A 23,977-nucleotide genomic window follows, 5' to 3' on the forward strand; every position below is an offset into this window, starting at 1 on the left:
AAGTCTCATTAAACCTGTACTGGACATATTTTAACAAAGACTTTGCATGCGAGTTTGCTAAATAACTTGTCACCCTCTGTACCTTTTCAGCAATTGTTTCAGAAGAACTGAAAAGCTGGTCCCTGTCTCCGTAATTATATTAAGTTCCATTAAAAAGAATAACAGGAAGTCATGAATATCTCTTCTCTCCCTGCATAAATATACAACAGAATATGGATGAGCTGCCAAGAAAATGTTTCCAAGGAGATGACACTGCGAAAATATCTAAATGTAATCTAGAAGAATTATCGGTGTAATAATTTAATTCACAGATATTGACCAGTGAGCAGAACAAACCGAAAAAGATAGATGCAGTTTAAGGCATTTGTATATTTTCCCATATTTACACGACTAGCTCCAGGAGACCTATAAATTGTTTCAACAGACTTTTAACTGACCTAAGTTTTAACTGCTGAGATAGAATAAAGAAAAAGTACAGAATGAAGAGAAAAAGAAAATCTTTGCCATTTGCAGCAGTCGGGCCCTGATAAGTAAATGGTAGGAGCTAATAAATGTGGTTTTCTGAATTCAAGATTTGAGTTAATTTGCAGAAATTCTCTGCAACGCCTCAACTAAGACTCTTCCACTGTTACAGATGTTTTGCTGAGAAGACTCAAGGCGAAAGAAGAGATGCCGTTCTTGTTATTTCTTTTGAAGTGTTCATCAGCTGACACTTGACCAAAATGAAACTGCACTGGAGCGACCTCACACGGATTGATTTCGGTCACAGATTTACTGGTGTAAAACACATTCAATGCAAGAAAATGCCACCTGAGTGCACATCGAAAAATGCTTAATTTAAAATGTAAAGTTTAATGCATCAACTACGTTGTGAGTGGGATATTGACAAACAGTGAAGTTGGAGTGGAAAATGAAACCTAGGCACCGCTGGGATTCGAACCCAGGATCTCCTGTTTACTAGACAGGCGCTTTAACCAACTAAGCCACGGCGCCACGATAGCCTTTTGACTCCAAGATTACAAGACTCTGGTAGATCCGTGCAATTACTTGAAAAATGGTAATGTATTAATGATACGCCTTTCCTGCTAGAATGTTTACTATGCTACTATTAAGTTTATCAACATACCGGTGCACCTTTTGTGCATTTTATATGTGAAGAGGGTGGGTGCAGTGCTGTCTTTCATGTCAGAATGTTTCCTTGCGCCCCCCTTGGCTGTCATTGACATGAGAAAGGAAAAGGAGCAGAGCCCCAGGAGCACGCGCAGCTCCGGGCCCGGCGACCATGGAACCCGGTGTAGCAAAAGCCCTTGGTCAGGTGACCAGTCCCAGTCTGCGAACCTCTTTCATTGACAGAGCCTGTCTCGCTCACCTTTTCCTGTCGAATAAGATTCTCGTTGACTTGGTGTCGTTGCAGAATTCTGGGTCTTCTTCCTAACGCCGTTAAATCAGCATCCCTGAGGTTCCTCGCACCTGATTAAGGAAAAACAAAAGAAAATTTTTAAAAATGCTGGAAACGCTCAGCTGGTCAGGTACGTGAATGAATTTAGCTTTCTTACAATTAACATTTTTGACCAGAATTCAAAAACATTAGCTTGCCTTTACTGATGTCCACTGTTTTGTCTTCTAATGTCAAAGAATTGCCGTTGTCCTTCATTCATCTGTAACTATAATTGCAAATATTATAGCAATATTGTTAAAAAGTCAAATACGCCTTTCTTAACGTAGTTTTTAAAGAAAAAAAATCAGCGGTTTATGAAATCAGCAACGTTAAAAAACGCATTTGGCTTTACTAAGTTCCAGGAAGGGCTCTTCTAGAAACTTAAGCCATTTTTTTTTAATCGCTTCACCCCAACTCCATCATGTCAGCATAGCAATGTGCTTATACATCCTAAGGATCGGTTACTAATAAGCTTCTAAATCAACATCAGTTAGTCCTTAAGAATCATGTATCTCCCATAATGTTTCAGTAAAGCATCTAGCATCAGTTACAAAACCCCCATTTATCCGTCTGGCTTTGCATCAAATTGTCATATTTTCCTCTTCACGTATTCTCTGGGTATTGTAAATGTTTTATTTTCTACTTAAATTGCTTTTAATATGACTTTTGTGATGCACCATTAGAATTTGTCTTCTGACCCTTTCCTCATGTTCTCCACCTGATTACAACGTTTTTATGAAGTCCTTGCTTTATGTCTGGAATGTACTGCCTGGGAGTGTGGTCAAGACAGATTCAGTTGTGGCTTTCAAAGGGGAATTGGAGAGTTAAATAATGCAAAAATATTTGCAAGTCTTTGGGGGAAAAGGTGGGGACTTGGTCTGGCTGAGTTGCTTTTGCAGGAGTTTCCATTGCAGCATTTTAGGGAAACATCTTAGGGGAAGTGTCTTCAACATTTCAGCTTATCATGAGGTCAGAAGTGGGGATGTTTGTTGATGGTTTCACAGCATTCAGTCTCAATTATTGTTCCTCAGATAATGAAGCAGTCAATGAAATAAAACCTAGACAACATTTCAGGCTTGGGCTTAAATGAGACATGGATGTCGCTTACCATTCAATCATTTCTGGTAAGATAGAATCTAACCATCTCTCCTTGACATTCATTGCCACTACCATCAATGATTACCACACCATCCACATCCTGGGAGTTACCATTAACCAGAGACTGAACCAGGCCCGTCAGATAAATACTTTAGCTATAAAATAGGTCAGAAGATGAGAATTCTGCAGTGAATATCTAGCATCCTGATCCTCCAAGGTCAATCCAATATATATGAGACAAATGAGAGGTGTAATGAAATACTTTCCGTTTGCCTGGTTGAGTGCAGTTGCAACAACACTGAAGAAGTTCTACACCACTTCACACAAAGTTGCCCAACAAATGAAGAAGGGTTATGAACGGATAGAAATACAATAATCTCTAACAGTATACAGGAGTGTACAGCATGGCAGCATGTGAATGATAATCATTCTACCCCTCAGAGATTGTTTAATTAAAGAAGGAAGCATTCACAGTTTCTAATATAACCTTGGGTCTTCTGAACTAATAATTGCTTGGTAGTATAGAATTTAAACATTGATAAAGTTGACATGAAGTCAAAGCTTTTCATCTTGTATTCATCAGGACTAAAATGCAATGAAATCAAATAACAATTTAAACAGTATGAGAAGAGGATGCTGACTAGCTGTTAGCATGGGAAAGCTGCATGAAATGTTTTCTGTCATGCTTAGTTAACTGATTAAATTCCATCTAAGCAAGTCAATTCAGATTGGTCAGATTGTTGCCTTGGGGATACAGGAAGGATTGGCTGCCTCCAAAACTAACTAGCCCATTGAAAATGGTGCAATATATGGAACACGTTCACATATTGACACAGAACAGTGCCCTGTGTATGGAAAAATATATCTTCTGATACATGCAAATCAGTCACAGATTCTGACTGATAAATTGGTTTCCAATTTAAGATTAATTTTTAGCATAAATATTAATATTATATTAAATTGTATCCAATAGCAAAATCACATATAATGTTGGACACTATGTTCAGAATTTTGCAAGCATGGACTGGTTGACCACAATTGAGTACATGGCACACAGCAGACAGTCCAAGGCACATATGGTATGATCTAATCTACCATTTGTTCCAAGGTATGGTCTAAATACTTGACAGTTCACTGACACAAACTCATTCCATATTAATCAGTCAGACGGTGTACAGGACATCTTTTTGGCTTCTTGTTAGTGGAGAATACCAATCGTGTGTCTACTGCAAAGCACCAGCATGAGACACGTAGCTTCAACCTTTGTGGACTGCTCATACATGTTGCTACCTATGGTTCACATGTTAAATTATCATGGAGTTAGCCATGTAGTGTCAGAAGATCAATTGAAGCTCCTGAAGAGAGATTTTTGAATCAATCTATTCAGAATTATTACACACCCCTGGAGCAAGTGGAACATGAACCCAGGTCTCCTGGCTTAGAGGTAGCAACAATACAACTGTGTCACAAGTGCCCCTGATGTGGGTGAGAATTGCAGCAGGTTAAGTTGCTTGTGTGTTGCAAATTATTGTTTCAATTTACTGGCAGATGATTTAGCTAGATTGTCATCATATCATTTGTGTTGCCGTTGTTTTGAAGGTTCTCTTGTCATACACTGGTAGTGCCCCATCCTCTACATTGGGAGGCCTAGGTTCAAGTCCAAATTACCCCAGTGGTATTTTAGACCACCTCCAAACAGATTGATTAAGAAATATCTACCCTTGGTTTGAGAGCATGCCTGAAGCCATTCTGACTTCCACTGGTTTGTTCACTAGAGATTATTTACTGACATTGAGAAATTCTGACAAGCAAACTGATGCACTGGAACAAACATGAATCTACCCAAGAAAATATAGGCTTCACCCTTATGGCTGCGATGTTGCAAATTAAGCGAACAAAAGGCAGGACTTATACAGTTAATGGTAGGACCCTGGTTGATGTTGTCAAACAGAAATACCTCGGGGTTGAGATCTTTGAAAGTTGCTTCACAGATAGTCAGGGTGGTTAAGAAGGCATTTACCATGCTTGCCTTCATTGCTTAGACCATTGATTATAGGAGTTGGGATGCCATGTTAAGGTTGTGCAGGATGTTGGTGAGGTCATTTTTGGCGTACTGTATGCAGTTCTAATTCACCCTGCTATGGGAAGGACATTATTAAATTGGAGAGGGTTCAGAAAAGATATACCAGAACGTTGCTGGGGCTGGAAAATTTGAGTTATAAGGAGAGGCTGGATAAACTGGGACTTTTTTTCACTGGTGTTTAGACGGTGACTTGATAGAGTTTTATAAAATCATGAGGGACACAGATAAAGTGAATAGCAAAAATCTTTTCCCTAGGGTGGGGTGTTCATAACTAGGAACTACCAGATAAAGTGGCAGATGCAGGTACAGTTACAACATTGAAAAGACATTTGGATAGGTATATGAATAGGAAAAGTTTAGAAGTTTATGGGCCAAAGCCGGCAAATGTGACTAGTTTGGGAAACCTTATCAGTATAGTTGAGTTGGACTGTAGGATCTGTTTTCATCCTGTATGATTCTGTGACTTTAAGATCCTTTTTTTGAATTTTCCTAAATGTGACAACTTAGCTAGTGTATATAAATTTGATAGGCTAAGGGGGAGGAACTTTCTTCTGATATTTGCCATACATGTTTATTGATGGCACAATCCCACAAGATTAGCTTTTAGCGCTGATCAAGTCAGCAGAATAAGATTTTAAAATGAGTTGTGCCCTTTAAAATAATATCACAGTATAATAGAATAAAAAGCAATAGAGGTTATTGCAAAACAGTTAGTGTTCTAGCGGTATTAGCATTGAGTGTAATTATTGATTAATTGAAGGAGACAGCAAGGAATTTGGTCATTCTACTTTCTGAAATTTTATTCTCTCCACTACCATAGATTGTATGTCACTGGATTTAAAAAGTCAAAACTACTTTTTTTTTATCTCAAGTCATTGGATTTGAATGGAAATTATAGAGGGGCCACCAAAATTGGGTGGATACAACTGCTGAGAGATTTGAGGCCCATTTGGCTGTCGAGAGCCCTTTGAACTTTCCCAATTTAAATCAGGTAAATGTGAATTCCAGTTGTGGGTAACTCCAGAATAATGAACTGTGAACATAAGATAACAATAAACAAAGCAAATAATTTCTTTACACGGTGAAATAAAAATGTGAAACTTGCTGTCATGTAGAATGGTTGAAGAAGATAAAAGTGCACTTAAAAAGGAGGCTTAATGTCCATAGATAGGACAGGGGAATGAGACAACATGGAAGGGGGTAACTAAATTGGGAGGAGGCACTTCTTCCAAATGCTAACTTTTTGTGCTGGAGATTTCATGTAAGTGGCTGTTGACATTATAAAGGTAATGAGCTTCAAGGAGGACTTATCAGAAATCTCATAGATAATAAATTGCACTTACTTTTACTTGAGTGAGATTTCAAATTAAATCCAAATGTATGAATGTTATATATCTTCATTTTTTGTAACCTATGACCAAACTAATGTGTTAGTGAGAACATATCAGATGCATTTCAAAATTGATCAGGTTTGCAAAGTGACTTGTGTGAATATCATTGCTAATATCATAATAATATTTATTAGCTGACTCAATCACCTTTTGTGTATTTTAATGATTTTTGTCCATCAATATATGAAAAAGGGGACATTTTAAGCAAAAGCTATACATCAGAATAGTTTGGGAAATAGTGAGTTTTGAGAAGATTTGTAGCTCAGGTTGAGTTTCTGGATGTAGGTTTGCTCGCTGAACTGGAAGGTTCATTTTCAGATGTTTCGTCACAGTACTAGGTAACATCTTCAGTGAGTTTCCGGACAAAGTACTGCAGATGACTCCTGCTTTCTATTTATATGTTTAGGTTTCTTTGGATTGGTGATGTTATTTCCTGTGGTGATGTCATTTCTGGTTCTTTTTTTCAGGGAGTGGTAAATGGGGTCCAAGTCAATGTGTTTGTTGATAGAGGTCTGGTTGGAATGCCATACTTCTAGGAATTCTCATTCGTGTCTCTGTTTGCCTTTCCCTGGGATGGATGTGTTGTTCCAGTCCAAGTGGTGTCCTTCATTATCTATATGTAAGGATACTAGTGAGAGACGGTCATATTGTTTTGTGGCTAGTTGATGTTCATGTACCCTGGTGCTAGTTTTCTGTCTGTTTGTCCAATGTAGTGTTTGTTACAGTCCTTGCACTGTATATTGTAAATGACATTAGTTTTGCTTGTCTGTATAGGATCTTTCAGGTTCATTAGCTGCTGTTTTAGTGTGTTGGTGGGTTTGTCAGCTGCCATGATGCCAAGGGGTCTGAGTAGTCTGCCAGTCATTTCTGAGATGTCTTTGATGTAGGGGAGAGTGGCTAGGGTTTCTGGACGCGTTTTGTCTGCTTGTTTGGGTTTGTTACTGAGAAATCAGTGGATGGTGTTCATTGGGTATCCATTCTTTTTTAATACACTGTACAGGTGATTTTCCTCTGCTCTGCATAGTTCCTCTGTGCTGCACTGTGTGGTGACTCATTGAAATAATGTTCTGATGCAGCTTAGTTTGTGGATGTTGGGATGATTGCTTCTGTAGTTCAATATTTGGTCCTTATGTGCTGTTCCTATAGGTGCTGGTTTGAAGTTCCCCATTGGCTGCTCACTCTACTGTGACATCTAGGAGTGGCAGTTTGTTGTTGTTTTCCTCCTCTTTAGTGAATTTTATGGCAGTAAGGGTATTATTGACGGTCTTGAGGATTTCCTCTAATTTGTTTTGTTTAGTGATGACAAAGGTGTCATCCACATAGTGGACCCAAAGTTTGGGTTGGATGGTTGGCAGAGCTGTTTGTTTGAGTCTCTGCTAAGAATCCTGATATCAGAGATCCCATGCGTCTTCCATTTGTTTGTCTGTAGGTTTTGTTTTTGAAGGTGAAGTTCAAAATGTATACATCAATCTGCATCAACCTTATCCTTATCTGTATGTAAGGGTATTAGTGAGAGAGGGTCATGTCGTTTTGTGGCTAGTTGATGTTCATGTATCCTGGTGGCTAGTTTTCTGCCTGTTTGTCCAATGTAGCATTTGTTACAGTTCTTGCACGGTATTTTGTAAATGACATTAGTTTTGCTTATTGTCTGTATAGGGTCTTTCAAGTTATTTGAAGACTTTTCATTTTGTATTAAGCTGAGAACAAAGCAGATAGAGCCTCTCGCCTGAAAGTTGAGAGTCCTGACAGCAGCACCACTTTTTAGTGTGCCTTTAGTTCAGATAGCCAGTTGATTTATTTATCCAAAGAAGAGACTTTAGATTGTAAATGTTGACTTTGTTTTTCTCTCCAGAGGGCTGCTAGAACTGTTGCGCTTCTCCAGCACTTTGTTTTCTGGTCCACAATGTTTAGTTTTTTTCTTATTAGTTCATGGAATTGGGCATTGTTGCTTGTCCCTTGTTCCTGTTAGGAAGATGGTAGCAAACTGCCTTCTTGAACTGCTGCAGTCCACGCTTTATAAGTAGACTAATGCATGTCGTAGGAAAGGAGTTCCAGGATTTTAACTGAGTCATGGTGAAGGAACAGTGATATATTTCCAATTCAGGATGGTAAGTGGCTTAAGGAATTTGTGGGGGTGGTATTCCCATTTATCTGCCACCCTTGACCTTCTAGATGGAAGTGATTGTGGGTTTGAAAGGTGTGGTGTGAGGATTGTTGGTGAGTTGTTATGGTGCATATTTTAATTGGTACACACCGCTGACAATGAGCAACTGCATAAGTCACATGACACCTGGTTATTGTCCAACAGGTTTATTTGAAATCACAAGCTTTTGGAGTGTTGAAGCATCAGGTGAATTGATGACTCTGAAAGCTTGTGACTTCAAATAAATCTGTTGGACTATAATGCAGTGTTGTGTGATTTTCTGACTTTGTCCACACCAGTCCAGCACCGCCACATCATTGCACTAAGCAACTGTTGTGGAGGGAATGGATGTGGTTTGCCTTGACAGAGGGTCACTGAACTCAAAATGTGGGCACTGCTTTCTCTCAATAGATGCTGCCTGACCTGCTGAATTTCTCCAGCAATTTGGTTTTATTTCAGATTCCCAGCATCTGCGAGTTTTTGAAAATTTTATTTTAGTCATATGCTGGGTTGCATTCCAGTTAAGAGTTAGGGGGAGGGAGTGTCAGCACACCTGAGTTGCAGTTACTGTATTTTGGGGTTTGGGAACATGATGCGGGACCCGTGGCTCCACCTGTAAAGTGTTGCCGCACCTCCGCGCAGGCTCCTGTGGGGGGCGCTGGGTGTGGGAGGGTGGAGACGTGTCGTAAACAGTGGCGGGCGGCAGTGTCGCGCCGCGGGCTCTTCTCGGTTCGTCGCGCCCGCCCTGGCGCAGTGAGGGCAGCGGCCGACAGGAGCCGCCCGAACGGCAGCAGCAACAGAAAGGAGAAGGGAGAGGGGCGAGAGGCCGAGGCCTGCGTAGGCCTCACACACACACACACACACTCTCTCGCTCTATCTCGGCCGTCAACACCGACAAGATGGAGAGCACCGAGGAGGGTGAGAGCGAGCGTGGGGTTCCGGGGGGAGGGGGGAGGGGGATGGGATGGGAGGGGGGAGGAGAGCCGAGGACTTGGGGGAATTGAACAGGCCGCTCACTGCATTCGGGGAAGGCCCGGAGGGAACGGGGTAGAAGGTAGACCTGGAGAAAGGAATGCAGCGTTCGCCCAAAACAAAAACACCCAGGGCGGCGCGGGATTGTTTCGGTTCAGAGGTTAAGTGTTTAAGATACCCTCCACCCCTCCACCACCCAATTCCACGCCCTCCCCCACCCCCCATTCCACGCCAGCCCCCCACCCCCCATTCCACGCCAGCACCCCCAACCCCCATTCCTCGCCCCCCCCAAAACATTCCTCGCCCTCCCCCCACCCATTCCTCGCCCTCCCCCCACCCATTGCTCACCCTCCCCCCCCCGAATTCCTCGCCCGCCCTCCCCGAATTCCTCGCCCGCCCTCCCCCCCCGAATTCCTCGTCCTCGCCCCCCCGAATTCCTCGCCCGCCCTCTCACCCCCAAATTCCTCGCCCGCCCTCCCCCCCCCCGAATTCCTCGCCCGCCCTCCCCCCCCGAATTCCTCGCCCCCCCCCTCCACTCGCCCCCCCCTCCACTCGCCCCCCCCTCCACTCGCCCCCCCCTCCACTCGCCCCCCCCTCCACTCGCCCCCCCCTCCACTCGCCCCCCCCTCCACTCGCCCCCCCCTCCACTCGCCCCCCCCTCCACTCGCCCCCCCCTCCACTCGCCCCCCCCTCCACTCGCCCCCCCCTCCACTCGCCCCCCCCTCCACTCGCCCCCCCCTCCACTCGCCCCCCCCTCCACTCGCCCCCCCCTCCACTCGCCCCCCCCTCCACCCCCCCCCTCCACTCGCCCCCCTCCAATCGCCCCCCCTCCACTCGCCACATCCACTCGCCTCCACTCGCCCCACCTCCACTCGCCCCCTCACTCGCCCCCCCTCCACTCGCCCCCCCTCCACTCGCCCCCCCTCCAACTCGCCCCCCTCCACCTCACCCCCCCACATCCCCACCTCCCTCCCCCCTCCACCACTCCCCCTCCACTCGCCCCCCCACCACTCGCCCCCCCCTCCAATCGACCCCCCCTCCACTCGCCCCCCCCTCCACTCGCCCCCCCTCCACTCGCCCCCCCCTCCACTCGCCCCCCCCTCCACTCGCCCCCCCTCCCTCGCCCCCCCTCCACTCGCCCCCCCCTCCACTCGCCCCCCCCTCCACTCGCCCCCCCCTCCACTCGCCCCCCCCTCCACTCGCCCCCCCCTCCAATCGCCCCCCCCCTCCACTCGCCCCCCCCTCCACTCGCCCCCCCCTCCACTCGCCCCCCCCTCCACTCGCCCCCCCCTCCACTCGCCCCCCTCCACTCGCCCCCCCCTCCACTCGCCCCCCCCTCCACTCGCCCCCCCCTCCACTCGCCCCCCCCTCCACTCGCCCCCCCCTCCACTCGCCCCCCCCTCCACTCGCCCCCCTCCCCCCCCCCCTCCACCTCGCCCCCCCTCCACTCGCCCCCCCTCCACTCGCCCCCCCCTCCACTCCGCCCCCCCCTCCACTCGCCCCCCCCTCCACTCGCCCCCCCTCCACTCGCCCCCCCCTCCACTCGCCCCCCCACTCCACTCGCCCCCCCCTCCACTCGCCCCCCCTCCACTCGCCCCCCCCTCCACTCGCCCCCCCCTCCACTCGCCCCCCCCTCCACTCGCCCCCCCCTCCACTCGCCCCCCCCTCCACTCGCCCCCCCCTCCACTCGCCCCCCCTCCACTCGCCCCCCCTCCACTCGCCCCCCCCTCCACTCGCCCCCCCCTCCACTCCGCCCCCCTCACTCGCCCCCCCTCCACTCGCCCCCCCCTCCACTCGCCCCCCCCTCCACTCGCCCCCCCTCCACTCGCCCCCCCCTCCACTCGCCCCCCCTCACTCGCCCCCCCCTCCATCGCCCCCCCTCCACTCGCCCCCCCTCCACTCGCCCCCCCCTCCACACGCCCCCCCCTCTCCACTCGCCCCCCCCCTCCACTCGCCCCCCCCCCTCCACTCGCCCCCCCCCTCCACTCGCCCCCCCTCCACTCGCCCCCCCTCCACTCGCCCCCCCCTCCACTCGCCCCCCTCCCTCCACTCGCCCCCCCTCCACTCGCCCCCCCCTCCACTCGCCCCCCCCTCCACTCGCCCCCCCCCTCCACTCGCCCCCCCCCTCCACTCGCCCCCCCCTCCACTCGCCCCCCCTCCACTCGCCCCCCCCTCACACTCGCCCCCCCCCTCCACTCGCCCCCCCCTCCACTCGCCCCCCCTCCACTCGCCCCCCCTCCACTCGCCCCCCCTCCCCTCGCCCCCCCCTCCACTCGCCCCCCCCTCCACTCGCCCCCCCCTCCACTCGCCCCCCCCTCCACTCGCCCCCCCCTCCACTCGCCCCCCCCTCCACTCGCCCCCCCCTCCCACTCGCCCCCCCCCTCCACTCGCCCCCCCCTCCACTCGCCCCCCCTCCACTCGCCCCCCCTCCACTCGCCCCCCCCCTCCACTCGCCCCCCCTCCACTCGCCCCCCGCCCTCCACTCGCCCCCCCCCTCCACTCGCCCCCCCTCCACTCGCCCCACCTCACTCGCCCCCCCCTCCACTCGCCCCCCCCTCCACTCGCCCCCCCTCCACTCGCCCCCCCTCCACTCGCCCCCCCCTCACTCGCCCCCCCTCCACTCGCCCCCCCCTCCACTCGCCCCCCCCTCCACTCGCCCCCCCTCCACTCGCCCCCCCCTCCACTCGCCCCCCCCTCCACTCGCCCCCCCCTCCACTCGCCCCCCCCTCCACTCGCCCCCCCTCCCTCGCCCCCCCCTCCACTCGCCCCCCCCTCCACTCGCCCCCCCCTCCACTCGCCCCCCCCTCCACTCGCCCCCCCCCTCGCACTCGCCCCCCCTCCACTCGCCCCCCCTCCACTCGCCCCCCCCCTCCCACTCGCCCCCCCCTCCACTCGCCCCCCCCTCCACTCGCCCCCCCCTCCACTCGCCCCCCCCTCCCACTCGCCCCCCCCTCCACTCGCCCCCCCCCTCCACTCGCCCCCCCCTCCACTCGCCCCCCCCTCCACTCGCCCCCCCCTCCACTCGCCCCCCCCCTCCACTCGCCCCCCCCTCCACTCGCCCCCCCCCTCCACTCGCCCCCCCCCTCCACTCGCCCCCCCCTCCACTCGCCCCCCCTCCACTCGCCCCCCCCTCCACTCGCCCCCACCCCTCACTCGCCCCCCCCTCCACTCGCCCCCCCCTCCACTCGCCCCCCCCTCCACTCGCCCCCCCCTCCACTCGCCCCCCTCACTCGCCCCCCCTCCACTCGCCCCCCCCTCCACTCGCCCCCCCCTCCACTCGCCCCCCCTCCACTCGCCCCCCCCTCCACTCGCCCCCCCCTCACTCGCCCCCCTCACTCGCCCCCCCCTCCACTTCGCCCCCCCCCCCTCCACTCGCCCCCCTCCACTCGCCCCCCCCTCCACTCGCCCCCCCCTCCACTCGCCCCCCCTCCACTCGCCCCCCCTCCACTCGCCCCCCCCTCCACTCGCCCCCCACCACTCGCCCCCCCCTCCACTCGCCCCCCCCTCCACTCCCCCCCCCTCCACTCCCCCACTCGCCCCCCCTCCACTCGCCCCCCCCTCCACTCGCCCCCCCCCTCCACTCGCCCCCCCCTCCACTCGCCCCCCCCTCCACTCGCCCCCCCCCTCCACTCGCCCCCCCCTCCACTCGGCCCCCCCTCCACACCCCCCCCCTCCCACTCGCCCCCCCCTCCACTCGCCCCCCCCTCCACTCGCCCCCCCCCTCCACTCGCCCCCCCCTCCACTCGCCCCCCCCTCCACTCGCCCCCCCCTCCACTCGCCCCCCCCTCCACTCGCCCCCCCCTCCACTCGCCCCCCCCCTCCACTCGCCCCCCTCCACTGCCCCCACTCGCCCCCCCCTCCACTCGCCCCCCCACTCCACTCGCCCCCCCCCCTCCCACTCGCCCCCCCCTCCACTCGCCCCCCCCTCCACTCGCCCCCCCTCCACTCGCCCCCCTCCCTCGCCCCACTTCCCCTCGCCCCCCTCCACTCGCCCCCCCCTCCACTCGCCCCCCTCCACTCGCCCCCCCCCTCCACTCGCCCCCCCTCCACTCGCCCCCCCTCCACTCGCCCCCCCTCCACTCGCCCCCCCCTCCACTCGCCCCCCCTCCCACTCGCCCCCCCCCTCCACTCGCCCCCCCCTCCACTCGCCCCCCCCTCCACTCGCCCCCCCTCCACTCGCCCCCCCCCTCCACTCGCCCCCCCTCCACTCGCCCCCCCTCCACTCGCCCCCCCCTCCACTGCCCCCCCCTCCACTCGCCCCCCCTCCACTCGCCCCCCCCTCCACTCGCCCCCCCCCTCCACTCGCCCCCCCCTCCACTCGCCCCCCCCTCCACTCGCCCCCCCCTCCACTCGCCCCCCCTCCACTCGCCCCCCCCTCCACTCGCCCCCGCCCTCCACTCGCCCCCCCTCACTCGCCCCCCCCTCCACTCGCCCCCCCCTCCACTCGCCCCCCCTCCACTCGCCCCCCCCTCCACTCGCCCCCCCCTCCACTCGCCCCCCCCTCCACTCGCCCCCCCTCCACTCGCCCCCCCCCTCCACTCGCCCCCCCCTCCACTCCGCCCCCCCCTCCACACTCGCCCCCCCTCCACTCGCCCCCCCCCTCCACTCGCCCCCCCCTCCACTCGCCCCCCCCTCCACTCGCCCCCCCCTCCACTCGCCCCCCCCTCCACTCGCCCCCCCTCCACTCGCCCCCCCTCCACTCGCCCCCCCCCTCCACTCGCCCCCCCCTCACTCGCCCCCCCTCCACTCGCCCCCCCCTCCACTCGCCCCCCCCTCCACTCGCCCCCCCCTCCACTCGCCCCCCCCTCCACTCGCCCCCCCCTCCACTCGCCCCCACCCTCCACTCGCCCCCCCCTCCACTCGCCCCCCCCTCCACTCGCCCCCCCCTCCACTCGCCCCCCCCTCCACTCGCCCCCCCCTCCACTCGCCCCCCCCTCACTCGCCCCCCCTCCACTCGCCCCCCCTCCACTCGCGCCCCCCCTCCACACGCCCCCCCCTCCACTCGCCCCCCCCCTCCACTCGCCCCCCCCTCCACTCGCCCCCCTATGCCCCCCCTCCACTCGCCCCCCCCTCCACTCGCCCCCCCCCTCCACTCGCCCCCCCCTCCACTCGCCCCCCCCTCCACTCGCCCCCCCCTCCACTCGCCCCCCCCTCACTCGCCCCCCTCCACTCGCCCCCCCTCCACTCGCCCCCCCCTCCACTCGCCCCCCCTCCACTCGCCCCCCCCTCCACTCGCCCCCCCTCCACTTCGCACCCCCCTCCACTCGCCCCCCTCCCTCCCACCTCGCCCCCCCCTCCACTCGCCCCCCCCTCACTCGCCCCCCCTCACTCGCCCCCCCCCTCCACTCGCCCCCCCCTCCACTCGCCCCCCCCTCGCACCCTCGCCCCCCCCTCCACTCGCCCCCCCCTCCACTCGCCCCCCCTCCACTCGCCCCCCCCCTCCACTCGCCCCCCCCTCCACTCGCCCCCCCCTCCACTCGCCCCCCCCCTCCACTCGCCCCCCCCTCCACTCGCCCCCCCCTCCACTCGCCCCCCCCTCCACTCGCACCCCCCTCCACTCGCCCCCCCCTCCACTCGCCCCCCCCTCCACTCGCCCCCCCCTCCACTCGCCCCCCTCCACTCGCCCCCCCCCCCCTCCACCCCCCTCCACTCGCCCCCCCTCCACTCGCCCCCCCCCTCCACTCGCCCCCCCTCCACTCGCCCCCCCCTCCACTCGCCCCCCCTCCACTCGCCCCCCCCTCCACTCGCCCGCCCCCCTCCACTCGCCCCCCCCTCCACTCGCCCCCCCCTCCACTCGCCCCCCCCGCTCCACTCGCCCCCCCCCTCCACTCGCCCCCCCTCCACTCGCCCCCCCCTCCACCTCGCCCCCCCCTCCACTCGCCCCCCCCTCCACTCGCCCCCCCTCACTCGCCCCCCCCTCCACTCGCCCCCCCCCTCCACTCGCCCCCCCCTCCACTCGCCCCCCCCCTCCACTCGCCCCCCCCTCCACTCGCCCCCCCCTCCACTCGCCCCCCCCTCCACTCGCCCCCCCCTCCACTCGCCCCCCCCTCCACTCGCCCCCCCCTCCACTCGCCCCCCCTCCACTGCCCCCCCCCTCCACTCGCCCCCCCCTCCACTCGCCCCCCCCCCACCACTCGCCCCCCCCTCCACTCGCCCCCCCCTCCACTCGCCCCCCCCTCCACTCGCCCCCCCCTCCCACTCGCCCCCCCCTCCACTCGCCCCCCCCTCCACTCGCCCCCCCCTCCACTCGCCCCCCCCTCCACTCGCCCCCCCCTCCACTCGCCCCCCCTCCACTCGCCCCCCCCTCCACTCGCCCCCCTCCACTCGCCCCCCCCTCCACTCGCCCCCCCCCCCTCCACTCGCCCCCCCCCCCTCCACTCGCCCCCCCCCTCACTCGCCCCCCCCTCCCACTCGCCCCCCCCCTCCCACTCGCCCCCCCCCTCCCACTTCCCCCCCCCCCTCCCACTTCCCCCCCCCCCTCCCACTCTCCCTCCTCCCCCCTTCCCCTCCACTCCTCCCCCTTCTCCCCTCCACTCCCCTGATTTTATTTTGTACTTACTGTATATGAAATATGTAGCATTGATAGAGCATGAATAATCACAATTTATTGGAATTGTTTGATTAGTACTTCGAGCTGTTGGGGAAATTCCCTAGATGACTGACAACTCATTGTTCTTAATTGAGCATTTGAGACTTTTAAAAAATATTTATTTTTAATTTGTGATGAATAGTTAAATCTAAGAGTAGGTGCGCTGTAGTATGGTATGGTTTTTGTCTGATTGTTTGGTTGAGGAGTATAGGATTGCCGAGCTGAGTTGATCTGGCATTGTGTCTCAGTTGAAGGAAAGTGAAGCTTACATGCCCATGCCCATCCATTCTACAGCATCCACATCCACTTTTAAACTCAAACACACAAATCAAGGCTTACGCTGTTGTGCAGCACTGATGGAGCTTCGCACTGTCTTTTTTTGGATGAGAAGTTGCCTGTTTGGATGAATGTTAAAGATTCCAAAAACAACACTTTCACAAAAGAACAAGGGAGATTTGCCCCAATCTCTTGGCCAAGATGTCTCTCTGTATCAACATCACAAGAACAATTTTGTTGGTCAATACCACATTACTGTTTCTGAGGTTTTGCTGTGTTCGGTTGTTGTAGTTCTACATTACAACAATGACTACACTCCAAACATACTTCATTCGCTGTGAAGTACTTGACGACATTCAATGGTTGTGACAAGCTCTTTATAAGTACAAGTCTATCTTTTTGCTAGAGGTCAATCTGTCTGTTCTAGTTTTTAAAACAAAAAATCCATGATGATTCAATGTGTTTTCAAATTTTGTATTGAAAAGGCTCCTGTTTTTACTACAGCTATTCCAAAACTCAAAAGTGGTGTCAGACTACTTCTGCAGGTGTGAACTGCATTGCATCTCGCAGTTACATTGATTTACACACACATTTGCTGGAACTTCACGCTATATTTTACCTTGTTTCCCTACAAAGGAAGGGTCAGTTGTTTTTGAAAGATGTCTGACTTTTTTTTAAGTGTTCTAACTGTTGCACCATTTTGTGACTAACGCACTTAGAATTTTAGTCACTGCAAATTGAGCCAAGCAAATGAATTGATGAAATATTTGGTGAAGTGTGATTAAACAATGTGCAACAATCTAGAATATAGGTATGCAGTTTTGATGTGAATAATGTATTGTAACGATACAAAGTACTTAGCGTATTTGTGATCAGCTGATCTGACAAAGCATCTTATAACTAATTAATATCTTTTAAAGTGCAGTCACTTATAACATATGAAATGCAGCAGCTAGTTTGTGCACAGTAAATTCCCACAAACAACAGTGTGATAAAGAGAGATGATCTGTTTTTGTGAAATGTATTGAGGGATAAATATTGGCCAGGACTCTGGGGAGTACTCGTGCTCCTATTTGAAATAGTGTCAGGGGATCTTTAAGTCCACCTGACAGATGAGGCCTCTTTTTAATGTAATCCAAAAGGTATCATCTCCAGCAGTGCTGCACTGACGCATCAGCCTAGACTCCAGTGCTCAAATCCTGAATGCATGAAACTTTCTCTACTCCAGTGAGAGTCTGTCAACTAAACAACAGCTGGCAAAGTCAGAATCAGTTTTTAAAGAATGCTGTTCTTTTGTTATAAAAAATGCATAATTGTTGGTTTTAACTAGAGGTTAATTCCACGTCTTTCCCCTTTGGTGTTCTGCCTTTCTGAGGCACTGAGGTGATTTACGACATTGCAGCTGAGATTAGGTAAATCAATACGTAGGGAGTTAAATCTGGCAGCATCAACTCTGGGAATTTTATATTATTCCAAGTGATTCATTCCACTTATTTTAACGATCAAGCTCTTTAGATACCTTGAGCTGAGATTATGGTAGTGCTGACTATTAAATCGTTTAATTTTAAGTATAGGTAGCTGCCAAAGGACTCCATGTCCTGGCTAAATGTACATTCCAGAAGCATGTACCATTTCAAGTTTTGGGCAGGCAAAAGGCTAGAAGAACACAGCAAGCCAGGGACCATCAGGAGATGCAGATGTTGACATTTTGGGTGTCGACATCTGCACCTCCTGAAGCTGCCTGGCTTACTGTGTTCTTCCAACCTCCTGTCTGTCTACTTTGGATTCAAGTATCTGCAGTTTTTTTTTGTCTCTAACCGTTTCAAGTTTGACAGTGATGCTAGATCGCAGCTTTTGGAAAGACTTTTTCATGTGACAATAAAAAAACAAGATTTATAGGTTGACAATTCCTTCTCTGGAGGATTCTACTATGACTCTGCATGATGATGGCAAAAATATATGATAACTTATTGACATCTTCTCACCTGACGTTATTTAAACATTTTTTTCAACAAGGCAGACACGTTACTTGGGCCCTTCAAGCTGTGAGTTCAGCCTGCAAAGTGTCTGACTGATGTTCCCTGTTATTTTAGACAATATATTGGAACTGAGGGTCACTTGCTTCTACTCTGAACTAACAGCAATTGCAGCATCCAATGATCCAATCTCTGATTATGCAGACTCTGCTGTGTGCAGGTGGTACTTGAAAGTTGGGGTGGCATGGTGGCTCAGTGGTTAGCATTGCTGCCTCAGCGTCAGGGATTCTGGTTTGAATTCAGTTTTGGGCCAACTGCCTGTGTGGAGTTTCCCCATTCTCCCCACATCTGCATGGGTTTCCTCCCCGTCTTCCAGTTTTCTCCTACAGTCCAAAGACATCTAGGAAATGTTGATTGGCCATGGTAAATTTCCCCATAGTTTCTAAGGATGTGCAGGCGATGTGGATCAGCCACGGGGAATGCCGAGTTACAGGGAGGAGTGGTATGCTCTTAGGAGGGTTGGCGTGGACTCCGTGGGCTGACTGACCTGCTGTCACGCTGTCTGGATTCTCTGATTCAGTTGTGTAGGTGAAGTGTTTGGAAATTTGTGAATATTTTCCAAAACCTCAACCTCACTTTTGAGGCACATCAGGGACAAAGTGGTGCGTTCCTGAATGAATCTTCTCCATATTTGGTTGGATGCAAGCCAGGATCTCTCACCAGTCAGTGGGAATGTTTAATCTTTTCAGGGGGTGTGTTGAGGACCTTCCTAAAATATTTCCAATGTTCCACTAGGAGACTTTTGCCTTGAATTCGTTCCAAGTAGAACAATAAAACAGACTGGAATTGTGAAGATCTATTTAATAACGGATGTTTATTTAATGTAATCCAGAAAGATGCAGATATATACACTGGAGTAGTTTTTTTTGATGGGTTGTTTTCAAACTTCTCAAAGGGTAGAACCTGAACTGGTTTTGTAGTTTTATTGGGCAATGGTTTATGTGATCTTTGCCATCAGGTGCACTGATTAAAGTTTTTAAATCATGTGCTTGGTGGTCAGAGAATACATTTGCCATTGAATTATCTCAGATACCAAGAGATTGAGTTTGTGTTAATGCTGTACAGCCCAGAGGTTAGGTAAGATTGAGTTTATAGTGTAAAAGTCTGTGAATTCCATACGAGGCTGGATTTCCAGTAGCTTGCAGAGGCTTTTCCAGTACAACTCATTTGAAATCGGCCAAACTGTTGCAGAAGATGGAGTTTCAAATGTAAGTTTGGTACTGCATTCAGTTTCTACAATCTTTTCTACTGGTTTGAAAAAGATTGGACTAGAGGCTGGCCAATGTTGACTTAATCTACATGGCTAGTTTTAATTAATTGCAATAAACAGTATTCTTTTGAGGAACTTAAGGGATAAGAGCAAAATATATATTTTTCATAAAGCTTTTCAGTGTTAAAAAAATCAAATTATCTAAGAAGTTACCTTGGGTATTTGAGTAAAACCAGTAATTGGTAAAAACGTTCTGTTTCTTGTCAGTAATTCTCAAAAATGTGAATTTGCATTGCTTAGCATTTTAAAATAAAATTGTTCATGGGTTATTGGTATTGCTGAAGAAGTCAGTATTTATTGACCAAACCTATTTATCTGTGAAAAGGTGATGGCAGGCTCAGGTTTCTGCCATTCTGGAAGTGTAGATTTCTCTGCTGTTAGATAGGGTGTTCCAGGATATTGACTCAATGACAGTGAAGGAATAATGACCTAACAATCACCCTTCCATTTAAAAAAAGGTATAATAAGCAATTATTTCTTTAAATAATGTCCAATTGTTCTGATTCATATAAGATTTTAACTTGGTGATCATGCAATTTGTGTCTAGATTGAAAATTCTGCCCCCATATTTTTAAATGGAAAGTTTGTGGCAGATTTGTTTTACACATTGACAAAGGTGATAATATGCATTTGACTTTATCTTTGCAACTATGCTTTGTATAAAGATAATACCTGATATTTCAAAAGCCTGGGATTTTCCTCCATTACCTTTGAGATGATGGTAGTGAGCTGCCGCTTTAAAGCTGCTACACTCAAAATGTTGGTACACCTATAATGTTATTGTGCAGTAAGTACGGTAACTTTGATCCAGTGACAGTGAAGGAGTGGTGATTTAATTGGATATTGGTTTTATATGAGGAACTTGGCAGTTGTGGTGTTTCCATGTATCTGTTGCCCTGCCTTCTACAGTCATGGTTTTGGAAAATGGTGTCAAAGAATTATGGGTATGTTCATGCACTGCTGCATGTAGATGATATTGACTAATGTCACTCTGCATCTGTGGTAAAGGAAGCAAATGCTGATGGTGGATGGGGTGCTAATGTAGTGGGCTGCTTTGATCTGGATGGTGTTGAGCTTTTTTAAGATTGGTGGAGCTGCACTCATTCAAGCAAGTGGCAAGTATTCCATCACACTCCTACCTTGTGCCTTCTAGATGATGGCTGCACGTTAGTAGTGAAAAAGTGAGCTGTATACCACAAAATTCCCATTCTCTGACCTGTCGTCACGGTTTTTATGGCGAGTCTAATTCCATTTCTGCTCAATAGTAATCCCAGAATGTTAGTGGAGAATGCAGTGATGACAATGCTATGTCTTGAGATGGTCATTGCCTTGAATCTGTTTGGTGCACGTTACTGTGGGATAGTGTTCAAATAACAACTGAAATCAATGAGTGGTGAAAATAGCCTCTTTATTTAGCAATCACAGCACAATTTTGAGGCAGGAAGAGAATTCTAAAATACAGTTCTTACAAGAGCCCCTTTATAGACAATTCTTACATATATTAAAATCATTACTGTTGTTACATTTTTATCTATAGTACACAAAGGTTTGAAGGGCTTCTGTCCTGAGAGACAGGTTAAAATATGTGCTTGTTGTTACTTTTGATGGAAATGTGTATCTGTTCGTTCGCTCATATAATCAAGAAGTGTCAGTTCTTTTGTCTTTTAAATTAGTAAATGTTAAAATACTATGCCTATATGCTCTAAATAAATTAGAAATCACAATAAAAAAAGATATTAAACCGGTTACTGCAGCTGTGTGGTGAGATTTATTTACTATTTGCCAGTGTGAGTTTCATTCATTCATGCAACTTCGTGCAAATGCTATTTTGTCAGTTAGTTTCTTAAAGGGCTAATGGCCCAGTTAAAAGGTACTTAACAGTACTTACTTTATTCATGTCCAGGCGATGGTAAGGGCTGACTAATGTTATGTTTTGTGGAGACTTGACCAGGCTGGTATTGTTCTGCATTTTAATGGTTGGTGAGGGAGACTTATAGGGGATGATATTTTTCTGTTTGCTGAGGTAAACATGCTTGTAGCAGAGGCTGATAAGGTGTGGGAATGCAATGATGGGTTTGAAAGGGTTGTTTTTAATTTTTGATTCTACAGGACTGTGGTTTTATGAATGAATGGAACTGTGCTATAATAAATAACAGGTTAGTAAAGGGTTATGAATGAATGAATGGGAGCCTGGTATTAATGAAAATAGCAAATTGGCAAATGAGTTAATGAAGATAGCCTATAACACTATCTCACCATTCCCACTCCCACCCCACCCCCTTGATTCTATTGAGATCTCTTACAGTCCTTATCCTAGCTTACAGACTTTCAACAGTTTGGCAACTACACTTCTCAAAAAGAAAACATGCACTGTTGAAATAACAATAACAAACATCATGGTGGTCAGTCGGTGTCTGGTCCAGTTTATTGTGAGATGCCCATTTGATGTGGGAGGTATGAATCCAGGCCTCGTTTCCTTGGACCTTGACAGTGCTGGTAAGATCCTTGCCACTTCACACCTAAGGGTTCCTTGTGGGTCTTTTTCACAAGAACCCACTCGGTTGGAAAAGTGTCATACCATCCCTCCAGCAAGTGGTGCCAGGCAGCCAGTACCTGTGAGGGAGCAGAACTTGCAGCATTTGTTAGTACCTGACAGTAAGATAATAAGAAGACAGTCTGCTGCATTGCAGGAGTCTGTGTAAAAATTGGTAGACTGATCCTCTGCTGCTCTGCAGGCTTCAGTCAGAGCCTGTAATTGTGCTGGCTGTGCAGATGCTCCGTGGATAGGCTTCCCAATGTCATGACATTCAGCACTGTTGTGAGAGCGCATCTGGTTTTCCTGCCAACTGTAGTTAATATCGATTCCCCACTTGCCTTTCACCTGGGCAGCACTGGGCTGTTTATAAGTGCTGTGGGTTTTTTTATTAAAGTCCCCTTTTCCTGTTTGGTACAAGATGGAGGTATTCCTATAAAAGTGGCGGGTTCGATTTTCAGTAAAGGACAGTCAACCTTGCCTTCTAGTTCTTCCCTTTCTACGGTTCTGATGGACCATGTTACCCATCCATTTTTGAAATGCAAAGAGGAATTCAGCTGGGTGAGGATATCCATCCCGAGGAGTGGCTGAACTACAGGTCCTATCATATAAAGGTTACTAACTCGTGGGAGCCGAAGTCAACCCTTTCAACGAATCAAAGGGTTTGGTCCGTTTGATTTCAATTCTGTCAGCTCCTGCTCCGTGAGTTGTTCTCACTGTTCCATCTAGCAGGATTTTGGTCTCATACCTCTGGGATAGGCACGCCAACTCTGCTCCTGTGTCCAAAAGGCACTGAATGTCCAGGTCGCCTGCCCTCCTGTTCACATGTAGTCTATCTCATCTTTGCTGGCATAAAGCCAGTAGGAGCGTAGGGGGCACAGAATGGGCTCTTGCAGTTTTTTTGTCAACTTTAGCAGCTCCTGCTGCTGTTGGATGGTTATCTTTTTAAATCGTTCTAGGAAATTGGTGTTACTCCCAGCTTCCAGCGTCTCTTTTTCCTCATTGCTTATTAGGCAACTTCTCCCTTTCCTTTTTGCCAGCACCACCTGGCCAAGTGGCCTTCCTTCCCACAGACATAACATTTCCCTGGGCGTTTGTCTTGGGTCTTCCTGCGGTTACTGGCAGTTTGTTTCATTTGTCCTGCCTGAAGGGCTTGCGATTCAGCTAGGGGGGGCGGTTGGGCCCATCAAGTCATGGTAATTAGTACTGCTCTGGTCCCAATCCGGTTTAGTGAGTTTTAACATTTTAGTGAACTCTTGTTTAAGTCCGGCCACAAAAGCAGACTTCAGTGGGTCATAATGGCAATATTCAAAATCCTTGTCATCCTGCACATTTGGGACTTCTGTATATTCTTTCCAGGTCATTCTAAACCTTTCCTCACTTTCTGTAACTTCTGTGGGTTTTTGAAAACAAGCTGTGGCTTTTGTCCAATTGGTCTTATGTGGACTATACCCTTGTACCCAATGTTTTTTTGCTGTCCAGCCAGGTTGCAGCTTCCATTACTCTCCAAGCACACCTTTGACTGCCTCATGGAGGTGGCATCCTCCTCATTTAGTTACAATAACATTCAGAATTTGTACACCATCCCACAGATGGAGCATATATATATTCCCCTTAACCGATCTAGGCTTTCCCATGTCTTCATTGGCCCCTTGTTCAGGTGAGGCATTTCTTTAGATCACCTGTCTGTACTCTTAGTTGCAGATACTTGCACAGTGTGCATTTCAGTCTGCAGTACCAGAACATTCTCCTCACTGTCATCCTCTAATCTCTGCATGGCCGTATTTTGAATGTTTACTTTCCTGGTTTTAAGGGGCTATAAAAATGATACACGGGATATACAGTCCTCGTCACTTTTCACTGCTAGAGTCCCTCTGTTTCCCAAGAGCAGTAGCTTTGTTTGTCTGAATCCCTTCGTGGATATCTCGGGCGGTCGGGTATCAATTCTGTGTGAGCTTGGGAACTGGGGAAGAAACTGACCGGACTGTTATCTCATCCTTCAGTTTCTTGTTCTCTTTTTCAAGCTGCTGATATTTAAGATGAGCTGTTTCTTGTTTGGATCTTTTTGCAACTGTTCTTGAGTCGCTTTTAATTGTTCTTTAAATTTGGTAACTTCACCATCATGGGCTGATCGGGACATGACTTCAT

General features: G+C 50.9%; 1 protein-coding gene and 1 non-coding gene across 3 annotated transcripts in view; one reads left to right on the forward strand and one right to left on the reverse strand.

Moving 5' to 3' along the window:
* Nucleotides 1-919: 919 nt before the first annotated feature.
* Nucleotides 920-993, reverse strand: trnat-agu (transfer RNA threonine (anticodon AGU)). Its single transcript has one exon. It is a non-coding gene; the product is annotated as a tRNA-Thr (tRNA).
* Nucleotides 994-1,332: 339 nt separating this feature from the next.
* Nucleotides 1,333-23,977, forward strand: part of marchf6 (membrane-associated ring finger (C3HC4) 6) — a 99,315-nt gene continuing 76,670 nt past the window's right edge. Inside the window, exon 1 of one of the 2 annotated variants that reach the window (XM_072560650.1) lies at nucleotides 1,333-1,529. In XM_072560650.1, the coding sequence (XP_072416751.1) occupies nucleotides 1,505-1,529 (25 nt within the window). In that variant the 5' untranslated portion in view covers nucleotides 1,333-1,504. Of the gene's footprint in view, nucleotides 1,530-8,843; nucleotides 9,072-23,977 lie in introns of those variants that run through there. The other variant, XM_072560651.1, reaches the window with a different exon arrangement.

Source organism: Chiloscyllium punctatum, chromosome 41 (assembly GCF_047496795.1).
Source record: "Chiloscyllium punctatum isolate Juve2018m chromosome 41, sChiPun1.3, whole genome shotgun sequence".
NCBI lineage: Eukaryota > Metazoa > Chordata > Chondrichthyes > Orectolobiformes > Hemiscylliidae > Chiloscyllium > Chiloscyllium punctatum.